This window comes from Gobius niger (assembly GCF_951799975.1).
Source record: "Gobius niger genome assembly, chromosome: 1".
Lineage (NCBI taxonomy): Eukaryota > Metazoa > Chordata > Actinopteri > Gobiiformes > Gobiidae > Gobius > Gobius niger.
Window position 1 is genome coordinate 71,691,909 of NC_136852.1, and position 13,705 is coordinate 71,705,613.

Sequence of the window (13,705 nt, forward strand, 5' to 3'; positions counted from 1 at the left end):
CATCCACACGTCCCCTCAGACAGGTGAATAAACAGGTAATTAAAGAGCACCGCCACACCTGGAAGTGACCCAGGTCCAGCAGCAGGATGTTCTGAGTGCTGTCGTAGTAACCCGTCTGTGGGATGATGACGTAGGAGGGCATCAGGTTGACCTTCAGGTCCAGGGTCTTCTGGGTCTCGATCACATACATCAGACCTGCAGGACGTACGACAGCGTTAAAGTCACATGTTTTACAGGATATTAGATATACAAAAAAAGACATTTGAAAAACAGGTCAGTGATACAAATAAAATCATTGTTCGGACTTTGAATCACAGATACGTAAAGACATAGCCGTGTGCACAGGACAATGACAGAGTAATCCAGACTGACCGGTGGCTGTGCGGTCTCTGAACTGCTCCAGCTTCATGAGCGTTGCGTTTGTGAGCTCGTCTAACGGCAGGTCGTCTGGAGGTCGGAAGAACGCGGCCATGCCGTTCACCGTGGTCTGCCACAAGACGGGAAACAAACTTTAGACACGTGTCAGTCATGAACCACTTTAATGAGGAGGATTGTGATTTTTAAATCAATTTAGAGGCATACGTGTGTGTGGATCAGGTAATAATTATTAAAAAAAAGATCTTGTTTACTGTCCATTTCCCTAATGACAAAAAAATCATTCTATGTTTTTATTTCTCATTCCAGTTTAAATGTCCTGAATATCGGCGACATGAGGCCACAGTTTCAGACCCTGGACTTTGTACAACAGTCGCCTTCAAGGGTCAGAAATGTTTTTCTCATATAGTTATTCCAACTATGTGAACAAGGACTGGTCGTCACTTTGACATCTCTACAATTTTTATCCTATTATTATTTATTACTATTCCCTTATTGTTATAACTCTGCCCCCTAGATTACTTATTGTATATAAGATACCTCGTTTTCTACTATTGAACTGTCTGTTTTGCACACTCTGAGTGATCTTATTGAATGCTGATTGTAACAAGTGAATTTCTCCGTTGTGAGATCAATAAAGGATTATCTTATCTTATATGAATGGCCATTCAGTTCTTTCAGTTTCTGTTTATCTCCATTCACAGCCCTGGTGTAAAAATAGACTTAAAGCTAACTCTTTCAATTATCAACTTTCCGTCCAAATCAGAGCTTTCTTCGCCGTTTTACGCTAACTATCAATATTGTTTGGTAAAAAAAAGAAATTCCATTACCCATAATGCAACGGGCATTCGGCTTATTAGTACAACATTGTAACATGGTGCAAAGCTCTAAAAAGTCCTTTTGCATGATACCCTCCTTTAAAGGAGGTTTTTTTTTTTTTTTAAGGCCCATAATCGTATATAGAAGTGATGTAAACATGCTTCAAACCAAAAATAGTTATTCATTCATCACGTCCAAACTTTAGATTTGTAAAAGCCCTGCAAGATGAAGAGACGTCCAAATCCCTCAGATAAAGCCCAGGATATGTTCTTACACCGAACCACTCGTCATAACAGCTATAATTCCTTTAAAAAGGCCGCAAGACTAACTGCAGCCTCAAGGGTTGCAATCACCAAATAAAAATTCCATAACATTTGTGCGTCTTCGACAAACAACATAAACCTCCCGTCTCCGCCGCCGCTCACCGCGTCATAGATGATCTCCAGGGGCTGGGAGTGGACGTGGAGGCGCTGGTTGGCCGACTCGTCGATGGGGTTGGTCTCGAACAGGAGGCTCAGCAGAGGAGTGCCCGTCGCCGTGGCCGCCTTCCTGGAGGACAGCAGGGTGGGGGCCGGGTGCCCTTTGGCCAGGCCCGTCACCTCGAACAGAGTCAGCTCCGCCGCCACTCTGGAGAAACAAACCAGAAGATAAATATGTCCAATAAAATAATGTCTATTTTAAATTAATATAAATTATGCAAAAATGTACCGTTAGATCCACACTTTTGTCAATTTTGTCATTTCAGTCCAAATGTTCTTAATCTCTTAATCTTTCTAATCAAGTGTTCGTCTTTCAAATGTGCAATATCTCTGTCGCCTGCAGTATATTCTATATGAAAACTATATTTTGAAGTCGGCATTAAAATATTTCTGGATTTAATATGTCTTATTAAAATTATTCAATAACATATGGCTATAGTCACCTTTAATGTGACGTATGCATATTAAATGATGTGTTTTTTGGTACCGGTGCCTAAACGGTAATTATTTCGATACCTGTTATTTAAATTTAATTAAAATAATGTGTATAAAAAGTGTCGTTCAGGAGAAAGTCCAAAAACGGCACAATAGAAAGAACTCAGGCCGCAGCAGCGTCTCCTGTAACTTCAGTTTTTTGAGCAGAATTCCAACTTAAGCGTTGATAAAAAGAGAGAAAGGACATTATTCCCTCCTGAGCTACAGAGACAGATCCACATCAGGACTGTTTTCGTTCAGATAAACTTTTCTTAACTCACTGAGCTGTTACATAGTGAGAGCGCTCACTCTGTCACTAATAATTTACCAAAACTATTCCAAAAATGGCTAATGCAGAGTGAGCGCTCACTTTATCCACAAACAATCTTTGATCCCAAATGGCTCCGGTGCAGCTGGAGTTTAGTAACAGCAGGCTCTGCAGGGCTAAAGGTAAAGCTGATATGTTTCTTGTTGTCGCTGCTTTTCTCTTTGTCCAAGAATCTAGTTTCTTATTCAGTCCTGGTTTAGTCCTGGCTCAGGCCGCGGCTCTGCCATAATAACTAAAGTGTTAGTAAGTTGTAGCTTTGCTTCGCTTTAAGAGAACATCTGCATTTGTGCCGAAGCTGCTCATGAGTTCAGGCTTTTTTAGGGTGTTTTCACACAGGTCAACTTTAAGAGACTTTTAGGGTCAGTGTGAATCTGAGCGCAGCACTTTAAGACGGCTTAAACAGCCGCTCCGACTGTGGCTGAAACAGCTGGTCTCGGAGCAGCCTGAGCCGTCCTCTGCTTCGGAGCTGGTGTGGTGTGAATGTGGCCGACGTCTGGTGAACTATTCTCACTTTGATGCGTCTTTTTTGCACAAAGAAAGAATGACTACGCGCTGCCTGAGGGCGTTTGGATTACTGCTCTGACGAGGCAAAATGGATCAACTGTAAATCATTAGGTACGCCTCTCTTTTCCATCTTTCCCTTCCTCCTGCTGCAATGAAACTTTCCTCTTCATGTGCTGATTAATTTCTCCACGCTCCGCATATAGGATATCACCCTCACTGTATTTAACCACGAGGAAGAGGAGTGACCATAACATCGGGGAAGTGTGCTTGTACGTGCACGTGGGACGGGTCGGTGTCGGCACATCGACAGGTTGATGTTAGTTGTCATGGGAATAAGTTCGTTGCTACGTGGCTGATGTTGCGATGTTTTGTGTGCGCGCAGTTTGAGAAAAGCCTTTGAGGTGCCGTGACGCACCGCGCTCCAGTGTGACACAGCACATGGACGCGTGTAAAAGGCCTTTAGATTTATCTGGTAAACTAGTGATGCAGGTCCTACATGACTCTGTTGACGCAGCTTCTATTGACGGAAGTGAGCGGGGGAAGTCTTTAGGAGTTACTGCGCGGACGCTGTGCTCCTCGTATCATTACGCCTCACAATATAGTACCCCTTTTTATCTGCTTATAAAATCGACATGCTACATTTCTGTGTAAATATACTTCGCATGAAAACACTTCACGTAACTTTATTCAAATAGGGAACACGTGGAAGAGCTTGGTAGCTTCTATCGTGAGCTTTTTTGGAGCTACATGACATGTGGGAGAGGCTGCGTATGTGCTCCGTTTGCCTTACAGAGCGCACGGACAAAGACCAGACGGGGATATATTAACTCGACTAAGGTTAGGTAAGAACATATCTCAGTATGTAAAAACGGTGGCCTATTCCTTTAAAGTGAGCAGGGCTGTTAGCGTTATATAAACTCATCTACAAACAGACTTCTTTCTGACTAAGCCATTGTTCAAAAATGGAACTCGGAATCACTTCACAAACTACAGACCCATTTCACTCCTAGAAAATCATTTCAAGAACTTGTAATATTCATTAGGGTTCTTAATGAGGCGACTTTAGAAGACCCTGCGGATAACCTGTTCCACAAGGAGCACCTACTTGAGCGCCTGTGCCCCCGACCGCTGCGTGAGCGTGGACATGAGCTCCCCCACGGTCAGGCGGAGGATCTCGTTCTTGTCGCTGTCGTCTTGGATGGACACGGACAGCTTCTCCATGTGGAAATCCACCTTCATGTCTTCAAACTGAGAGACAAGAATGAAAACACAAGTGCCTTTCACACGCCGGTGGATCACATTGCATAATCTTACATAAACGCGCTGTTGTATCACAAAAGGAGGAAGTGCCTCCGGTTGGTTTGGTGACTCACCTCCTTGGGCAGGTTGGAGTTAGCCGCGGTCTTGCTGTTGCCGATGGCGGTGTAGAGCTTGGCCTTTTCAGCGGGGGTCAGCTGCTCGTCAAAACCTCACACACACAAGAAGACACCACTAAACAATCATCCAAGTCTGAGCGGTTTCTTTTTGCAGATTTACAGATTACAGTTCTGAAAAATGGGTCATAAAGCAACAAAAAATCTCAAAAACACAACAAATAAGAGACAAAAAAGGCGGGAACTCAATGTTTGCGATTCATTTAAAAAACAACCAAGTCTGAAAGGTTTATTTAGACACAAACATTATCCTGTCTTTAGAAACCGCTGGACTCAAACGATCCGGCCAACATTTCCTCAGATGTTTGTGACTTAAGTGGAACCACATGACTGCTCCAGTTTGGCATTACCTAAATCTAAAAGTTTTTTTCAAAAATGCAAAAAAAATGCGACAAAAACAACAATAGAGTGACAGAGCAACAAAAATAAGAGACAAAACCTGAGCAAAACCAGGGTATCTGCAGCAACCCCAAAGTCAAATGTAAAACCTTTTTAAGACCTCCTTTAAAAACGTACTAAAACTTTAGTAAATAAAAGTCTCGCCATCGCCTGAACCATCTCAGACTAAGAGACTTTAGACCAGGGGTGCCCAAAGGTGGGCCCGCGGGCCAAATTAGGCTCACCGACACAATTCTGTTGCCAGAGAGTGACCTACGTTTGCACTGCGTGTGGTTAATACTAACTCGCTTCCATTCATTCTCAATGGTAAATTTGGACCATAAGCGTCAAATTGGGGGCGCTGTTTCACTCCTTTCGCAAAGTCTTGGTATTTATCAATTACAGTGTTGTTGCGTCAACTTTCACAGTTTTCCAACTTTTATTGCAAAGGTTGTTGACGTCAACAACAGTACGTGTTAAAAAGTGACTTATAAAAGAATTTATGCTGAACTGACACTTTCAAAATAATCTAATGTGGCATTTTCTTTGAGTGAACGAATGAGGTAAAGTTACTGTAGGTGCTGTAGATACAGGGTTTTTTTTTGCACTAAATTGCTACAATTGCTGATTTTGTTCTTCTAAAATTAGGCTTTTGCCATAGTTACCATTTGTTTTAATATAGCATGTTATTTGCATAGATAGAATCAAATGCAAATGTAGGCTATCGAAAAAATAAGTAAGTAAATAAAATAAAGTAACTTTATAATTTGCAGATATATGTGTTTTTCGTGCTTGACATCGCCGTGTTTGGCCCGAGACTCACAGGCACTTTTTCATTTTGGCCCTCGGAGACAAAAAGTTTGGGCCCCCTGCATTAGACTCTCACCTCAGATGCTAAAAAACGTTTACAGCTGCACCACTGAGAGCATCAAAAAAGCAACGAAGCAAAGTGATGAACAAGAAACAAAAAAACAACAGAAACACAACAAAAAAAACTACGAAAAAGTGACAAAAAAGAGAACCAGTGACGCCAGTGAAAAAGTGACACCAAAGCGACGAAGAAGAGGGATGAAAAAGCAACAAAAACGAGTGACTTCGTTGTCAATGCCATCGTGTGGTCTTATACTTTTTTGTCACATCTTTTGTCACATTTTTGTAATTTTTTTGTAATTTTTGATCATATTTTGGTCATTTGTTGTCACATTTTCTGTAACACTTTTGTCATTTTTCATCATAATTTTGTTATTTTTTTCACCACATTTTTTGTACAATTTTGTGTCATTTTTTGTCACATTTTTTTCATTTTTTCGTAATTTTTGGGGTCATTTTTTGTCATATTTTCGTCTCTTTTTTGTCACTTTTCACGCTTTTTTCAAGAAGCTTTTAGATTTGGGTAAAGCCAAACTGGAGAAAATGTGTCGGATTATGTGAGTACCGTATTTTCTAGAGGGCACTGCAGGCTAATCGAGCAGCAGAAAGAAAGTTAGGAGTGAGCGAGAAGCGGCGGTTACTCTTACAAGAAAACAAAACAAAGCTAATCACGGGCTAAAAGCTCGATGGCCACATTTAGAGGAACGACTTTGCAAATGAGAGCTTGAAAAACAGGCTGCTGGGAGAGGTTTGTCAACGGTGCAGTTGTCTGTTCCTTATGCTTTTGTATCTGAACTGTTCATGTGACGTGAACACAACAGACACTTATTTAGTTCATCGTGTAATGTGTCACGTTAGCAAACCGTACACCTACTTAGCCTGTTGTTTTTATCCCATTAGGCATTTACGGCTAGTGCGTCTTATACTCCGGAAAATACGGTATGTGTAATCTATTTATTGCTGCTGTTTCCTTTGTTTAATTCCCTTTTGTACTACCGTAAATGCTCTAATATAGGCCGGGGCCTTTATTTACTCAAGGGCATCTAGGACCAGGCCTTTATTGGAACCAGGCCACAATTAGAGACAGGCGTTTATTTCTATTTGAGCAAAACGGACGACCAGGAAAATGAAGAAAAATTTGATTTGTGTCCATTTGCACCTAAAATATTAGGTTCATTTATTAATTAACATTTCAAACCCTCTCCCAGCGGCTGGAACATTGACGCTTTTTATTTTGTCGGGACAACAGGAAGTGTTTCGTTGCTGTTAGAGGAGCTTTGACATCAATGTCACTGCAGGTTTCTGTTTCGTTTTTACCGTGGACCCGATTATTTGTTATCTTGTGTAAAAGGCGAGTTTAGACGGAGCGTTTGTGTTTGTGATCGATCATGAGACTGACCCGAGAGAAGACGAGACGCTCGCGCTGATGGGAGGAGTTATTTTGAGGCGTGGGACTGACCTGCACACGGAGCAGCTGGACGTGCTTTGAAGACGCGATGGTGACTTTATTAAAACCCTGGAGGGTCTCACAACATTTGTTGTTTGCCCTGTTTCCAAATATAGTCACTGGAGGTTTGAAAAGTGGCTAAATCTGTGTCAAAGTTACGCTCGGATCAGCTCCTCCACAGCGCCCCCCCTCGGCCCGGGGTCCCGTTTGTTTACTTCCTGCACGTAAGTTTTCATTTACACCAGTATGAGACAAATTCCTAACATGGGGAATATTTCTACCGCTATAGTTTCTAATAAAAGCCCCGGCCTGTTTTAGAGACCGGCTTTAATTTTCCTCCGCCAGCCGCGAACCCGGGCACTGTTAGAGACCCGGCCTCTGTTTGAGACCCGGCCTCTGTTTGAGACCCGGCCTCTGTTTGAGACCCGGCCTCTGTCGGAGACCCGGCCTCTGTTTGAGACCCGGCCTCTGTTTGAGACCCGGCCTCTGTTTGAGACCCGGCCTCTGTTAGAGACCCGGCCTCTGTCGGAGACCCGGCCTCTGTTTGAGACCCGGCCTCTGTTTGAGACCCGGCCTCTGTTTGAGACCCGGCCGCTAATGGAATACAGGCCAGTATTAGAGAATTTACGGTATGTTCCTTTTGCACTACGTTCCTTTGTATTATTTTATTGCATGGATTTTGGGGGTGGGCGCTTAAAAGCTCTTGCTTCGGCCCACTCCTTTTGAGTAGAGTGTTAACTGCTCAAATAAACAAATAAACTAAACTAAACACGCTGACAAAGTGACAAAAAATTAGGCGTTACACTGGCCTAGAGGCTGTAAACGAAGGTGAAACATGAGGATTCCTGTTTTGTTGACACATCATCCTTAAGTAAAGCATGAGCGCAGCAGCAGAACAAGTGTAAAAGTGCTTTTGTTTGTGTTCTCCTACCTCCGCTCTTGGCCTCCCTGACCTCAGACTCCTTCTTTCCGCCCCAGCTCCATAACCAGTCGAACCAGCCCTGAGACTCCTCCTCCTCCATCTTCAGCCCGGGACGGTAGATCTTCCGGCCCGCCTTACTCGCCTGGGCAGGGAACACACAAACAAACACGATAAAACACACTTGGCTTCACCCCCGCGTGAACTGAGCGCATCGTCTCCAGCTCGGCTTTACTCAAATCTTAAAGCTTCTTGGAAAAAGCGGCAAAACTGCGACAGAGACAAGGCGTAAATGAGAATGAAAACTCAGCTGAAAACATCTGACTCGTTCATAATTTGATATGTTTGGTGGCTAATGCTAACGGCTATAGGGAAAACACACTGAGGAGGCTAATGGAATCTGAAAAGTATACCGGAGTAGCTTCTTTGCTAACTGTCCACATGTGTAAGGATCGAATGACGCTTCTCCTTTTTATTTCTATGATGTAAGCGGCGAAAGGGTCAATCAACAAGTCGTGAGGCCGTGTGTTTCCCTCCAGAGGATGGACACTACATTTTGTCCTACGGTGTAAGAACGTTCTGTAAGAATTAGCGACTGGGGATCGATTCTGTGCTGTGAGAAAACACTATTTGGAGCAAAACCAAGACAACCCCAGGGCTCGGTTGAAGCCCCGCCCGGCCGTATGAACCTGCTGCTCTGTCCTGCAGTCGCCGGAGCAGCTTCAGACGCTCCTTTCTAGATATTTTTGGTCCGATCAATATCCCTGTCCAAGGCAGACGGCGTCCCCATTTAAGAAAAGGGCAATGAGACGGCACAACAGGAAGACAGTGAAGCCCTTTGTGATGTGCGCTGTTCTCGTGTGCAGAAAACACAATGTGGCACAGGAAAAAGAACCTTCAAGACAGGGTTAGGGATTCTTTTGTTCTAATAACTGATTGTTGTTGATTTATTAGCAACCAACAAACTCAGACATGTCACTTCGAATTTATTATTGCAGTGCTACTTGTTTTTTCATCCATTTTTTATCACATTTTAGTCATTTTTTTTGTTAAATCTTTGTCATTTTTTGTCAATTTTTTATCACATTTTGGTCTTTTTTTTGTCACATTTTTATCATTTGTTCGTCCATTTTCTGTCAATTTCTTGTGACATTTTTGTCACTTTTTTGGTCACATTTCCATCATTGTTTTCGTCTCAGTTTTGTCGCTATTTTCACAGCTTTTTTCTAGAAGCTTTTGGACTGGGGTAAAGCCAAACTGGAGAAAATGTGCTCGGTTCAGGTGGGAGTTAAGGGGTTAAGCTTCTAATCCTTCAGGAAAAATCTCTCTCTTAACCCCCGCCTTAACCGAGTGCATTTTTCCAGTTCAGCTTTACCCAAAATCCATAAGGTTACTGATACACTGCATTTTTTGAAAGCTAAGACCAACAAAACTCATCTAAATGGAGCTTTTTTCTTGCGCAGTCAATTTTTTGCCAGATTTTCATCGCTTTTTGTCACTTTTTTGTTGCTCTTTTTTTGGCATTCTCTCAAAAAACAGTGCTCCATAGTTGTAGAGGTACAATATATCATATAAATGCCTATACTTTACTTTGGGATGGCTAACGTAGCAGGAAACAGATCCTTTAAGATTTGGGTAAAGCCAAACTGGAGAAAATGTGCTCGGTAAGGTAGTTCAGGCAGTAAAAGCCAAGTTCTTCCCTAAGGCTTGTGGGTAAATGTGTGAAGTGAACCTCACCTCCACCTCGGCCTGTTGTCTGGCTATCGTGATGTTAAAAATATCCAGCGTCTTCTCCGGCTCCTGGAACAAAACATTGATCAGTGTTTGCAGCTTTTCATATACTCATAATATACTGTAATGTATAATGTTTGATAAACGAACGACATGCTCTCTGAGGGACTCACCTGAAGCATCCTGAGCAGCTCCTTGCTGGGCTTCTTGCTGGTGATCTTGGTTTTGTAGAGTTCTCTGTAGGTCTTGACCATCTGCCGGTGTTTGCGGATGTGAGACCAGGACCACATGTGGAGGCGGGGCTTCACGTCCACCTCCAGGACGCTCGTAATCACGTACTTCCACCTGCCACGCCACAGGTTATTATTGTTCATCCGACAGCCAAACGTGAGACTAACTATCTCAGACATAAGAGTCTCAAAGCGGCATCTGGGCCCAAAACTATGGATTTAACCTCTTAACCCCCGCCTTAACCGAATGAATGTTCTTTAGTTCAGCTTTACCCAAATCTACAAGATTACAGCCTATAGGGCAGTGTAACCCCTCATTTGAAAGCCAAGACCTACAAAATCCGTTCAAAGTTGTTCCTTGCATTGTTTCCGTGTTATAGTCACTTTTTTGACATTTCTTTTTTGCAATTTTTTTGTAAATTTTTTGTCATTTTTCATCATATTTTTAACCACATTTTTTTGTCACGTTGTTGTAATTTTTTCATAATTTTTTGTCACATTTTTGTAATTTTTTCATAATTTTTTTTGTAATTTTTCGTCATATTTTTGTCATTTTTTATCAAATTTTTCTCACTTTTTTGTCTTTTTTTTCTTTCATTTTTTGGTTCCTTTTTTTTGTCACATTTTTTGTAACATTTTTGTCATTTTTTCTTCTTTTTTGGGTCATTTTTCATCATATTTTTGACCACATTTTTTGTAATTTTTTGTCACATTTTTGTCTTTTTTTGTTATTTTTTGTCACATTTTTGTCAATTTTTTTGTTATTTTTTGTCATATTTTGGTCACTTTTTTGTCATTTTTTCATCATATTTAATCAGACCATCTCACGTTTTCATCCTCGTTTTCGTCTCTTTTTTTGTCACTTTTCGCGCTTTTTTCAAGAAGCTTTTAGATTTGGGTAAAGCCAAACTGGAGAAAAAATGGTCGGTTCGGGCGAGGCTTAAGGGGTTCATTCATGAGACAATTAAACAGTTACATGAACTGAGCACATTTTCTCCAGTTTGGTTTTACCCAAATCTAAAAGCAAAACAAAAGTGGCAAAAGAGTGACAAAAACATGGTGGAAAACCAACAAGTGACAAAAACACGGAGGAAAAATCAACAAAAAAATCAACAAGAAAGCCACAAAAGAGCGATAAAATTGGGCATTGAGTTGCCATGGGTATAAATAAAGTTGCCTTGCCTAAGAGGTCAAAAGCCCTGACGACGTACCATACTCTGGCATTGCGGTGGACCTGGACCTCCGGCCTGTACTTCCTGTAGCGCAGATTCCTGAACATCATGTCGACTGAGCCCAGCAGCTCCAGGATACTGATGTACTGTCACAGCAGACGAGCACAGAAATTACCAAACCGCACGTTTCTCCTGGGCCTGCAGAAGATGGACACGCCTTACCTGCGGTCTGTTCAGCTCGATGGCCACCTCCCGGAGATTCACCATGAGGTCCACTTTGGGGGAGGAGAAATCCACGTCTGACCTGGGGTTCATTTTGAGCTTCGCGTCCGCCGAGATTGGACGGAAAACTGCGGAATAGAAAACGATGAAAGTCACTTCTGTCCACGAAACACAGCGCTATCCTGAAACTTACTGAAATCATGGCCAACGGAAGAATTCATGCTGCTCTTCAGACATTGCTGTAAAGAAACATTAACAGTTAGCAAGTTGAGTGGAAAGACTGTACAGAAGATTAATTTGTGTTTTTATTAGTGTTTTTTATACACTGATTTTATGTAACTGAATTTTTTGCATCTGTATTTCACCAACCAAATTGAAAAAACAAAAAATCAGCGTAATTTTTTGTCGCTACTAAAAAAAAGAATTCAGTATAAAAAAAAATCAGTATTTTTTTTGTTAGCCTAGCGGCGTCCATTGGTTTACATGGGACAGTTAGCATTGGACATTAAGCCGTGTTTTTTCAAAAAATTCTTAACAAAATTGAGATAGATAGATAGATAGATAGATAGATAGATAGATAGATAGATAGATAGATAGATAGATAGATAGATAGATAGATAGATAGATAGATAGATAGATAGATAGATAGATAGATAGATAGATAGATAGATAGATAGATAGATAGATAGATAGATAGATAGATAGATAGATAGATAGTTTCGTAGGACTTTACCAAGGCCTCTTCTGTTGTTTTTTTGGAGAAAAGAACAGAGTTGTTATTGCAGTAGGCAAAGAGGTTATCAAGTTTGACCAGCTGCGGACACAAAACAAAGCACTTAGCTTCAATTCTACATTCTCACATTAAATATATCCATTTATTAGACCGAAGTTCATGTTCCAAGTCTGTCTAAGAACCTATTAACTCAGTGGTTCAGCTTAAACGTAACAGAAAGTCAGGGTTTACCTTGAAAAACAACTTTGCCTTCTCGTCCAGCAGAGTCGGGCGCCAGTTTTCATCTGCAGTCTGTTTGGAAAAAGGAATTACCGGATTTGTTCAAAGAGGATCATTGATTATAGAATGTTTGTAACACAGTCTGACATGTTCACCTGTAGACTGAGGTTTTCTAATGACACTCCCAAGGACATAGGGCTGTTCGGATTTGTGATCTGATAAAAACAAAATCAACCAACGTGTTTAATAATGCACGGGGGTCAAATGCATTTTCATTTTTGATCTACGGACTACATTGAGTGCAAGAGGAAATACTTTGTGGTTGTACTTACATTATCTTCATACCGAATGTGAATGTTCGATATCTTCACCTGCAGGTTTTTAATAACCTGAGAAAGAAGCTTCTCCACAAAGGAGTCTTCTTTCTCCAGCCCGGGGTTCTCTGTCGGCAAGAACATTTCATTGTGATTTAATGCTGGCTTCTGTTTATGACTTTTCAGGCTACAGATACCAGAAATACTATCACTGTGCGAAAAGATAAACGATTACTACTGCTGGGATAGTACAGTACTTCTACAACACAATACTACTGCAGTAGAGCTGTATTAGAGCAGTGGAACTGAGGTAGTGTAATACATGACCTTAACAGATCAAAACAGAAAGTCCGATCAAATGTCACAGCGTCTCTGCGTGTGCACGTATTGATTCTATTTTCAATGTTGCTCAGTAACCTCTGAGTCAGTGTCTGTCTGCCATTCAGAGCAAGTATTTTAGTGATACAAGAAGTCACATAGCAATGTTTTAGCTCATATTGATCAGAACTTAAGTGCACACTTCTGTTTAAAGGGTATGAGGGCTTTTTGCAAATATTACCTGCTGAATCTAATTATTGGTTCTACTTATAACAATAAAAATGTGGATATATTCACAGAAAAAAAAAAAAAACATTTGCATAGTCATCAAAGTTGTATAGAGCCTGGAACTAAACTAGATGGTATCCTCTGACTACATATCACACATTACACGCAATTATATTACATATTATATTATAAGATTTTGCTAAAAAGCTTTCTGGGCCATTTTTGTGATGTTTATAGTTTAATTTCCTTATTGGACACTAGGGCTGTGCAATTAATCGAAATTCGATTACGATTTCGATTACTACACTAAACGATTACAAAATTAGCATAATCGCAAAAAACAATTATAATTTTTTTTTTTTCTTTCAATTTTTTTTTTTTTTTTTGCAAAGCAGACTTGCTTTTCAGGCCACTGGGATTATTTCCCCTTCTCATTTCAGGTGCCATGGCTCATGCTTTTGCCTGACATAAAAACAAACTGCGCTGTGTGATGATGTCATCAGGCTGCGCTG

The 13,705-nt window shown here is 41.1% G+C and overlaps 1 protein-coding gene across 1 annotated transcript in view; it reads right to left on the reverse strand.

The window, feature by feature from the left end:
- LOC306977495 (intermembrane lipid transfer protein VPS13A-like) overlaps positions 1-12,791 on the reverse strand; it is a gene marked incomplete at both ends in the record, with an annotated part of 63,021 nt that extends 50,230 nt beyond the window's left edge. The window contains 15 exons of the mRNA XM_079575836.1: positions 59-195; positions 373-487; positions 1,620-1,821; positions 4,085-4,227; positions 4,353-4,447; positions 8,039-8,171; positions 9,764-9,826; positions 9,931-10,102; positions 11,199-11,305; positions 11,382-11,509; positions 11,575-11,620; positions 12,115-12,195; positions 12,346-12,405; positions 12,489-12,548; positions 12,666-12,791. Of these exons, the coding sequence (XP_079431962.1) occupies positions 59-195; positions 373-487; positions 1,620-1,821; positions 4,085-4,227; positions 4,353-4,447; positions 8,039-8,171; positions 9,764-9,826; positions 9,931-10,102; positions 11,199-11,305; positions 11,382-11,509; positions 11,575-11,620; positions 12,115-12,195; positions 12,346-12,405; positions 12,489-12,548; positions 12,666-12,791 (1,668 nt within the window). The remainder of the gene's footprint in view (positions 1-58; positions 196-372; positions 488-1,619; positions 1,822-4,084; positions 4,228-4,352; positions 4,448-8,038; positions 8,172-9,763; positions 9,827-9,930; positions 10,103-11,198; positions 11,306-11,381; positions 11,510-11,574; positions 11,621-12,114; positions 12,196-12,345; positions 12,406-12,488; positions 12,549-12,665) is intronic.
- Positions 12,792-13,705: the final 914 nt, after the last annotated feature.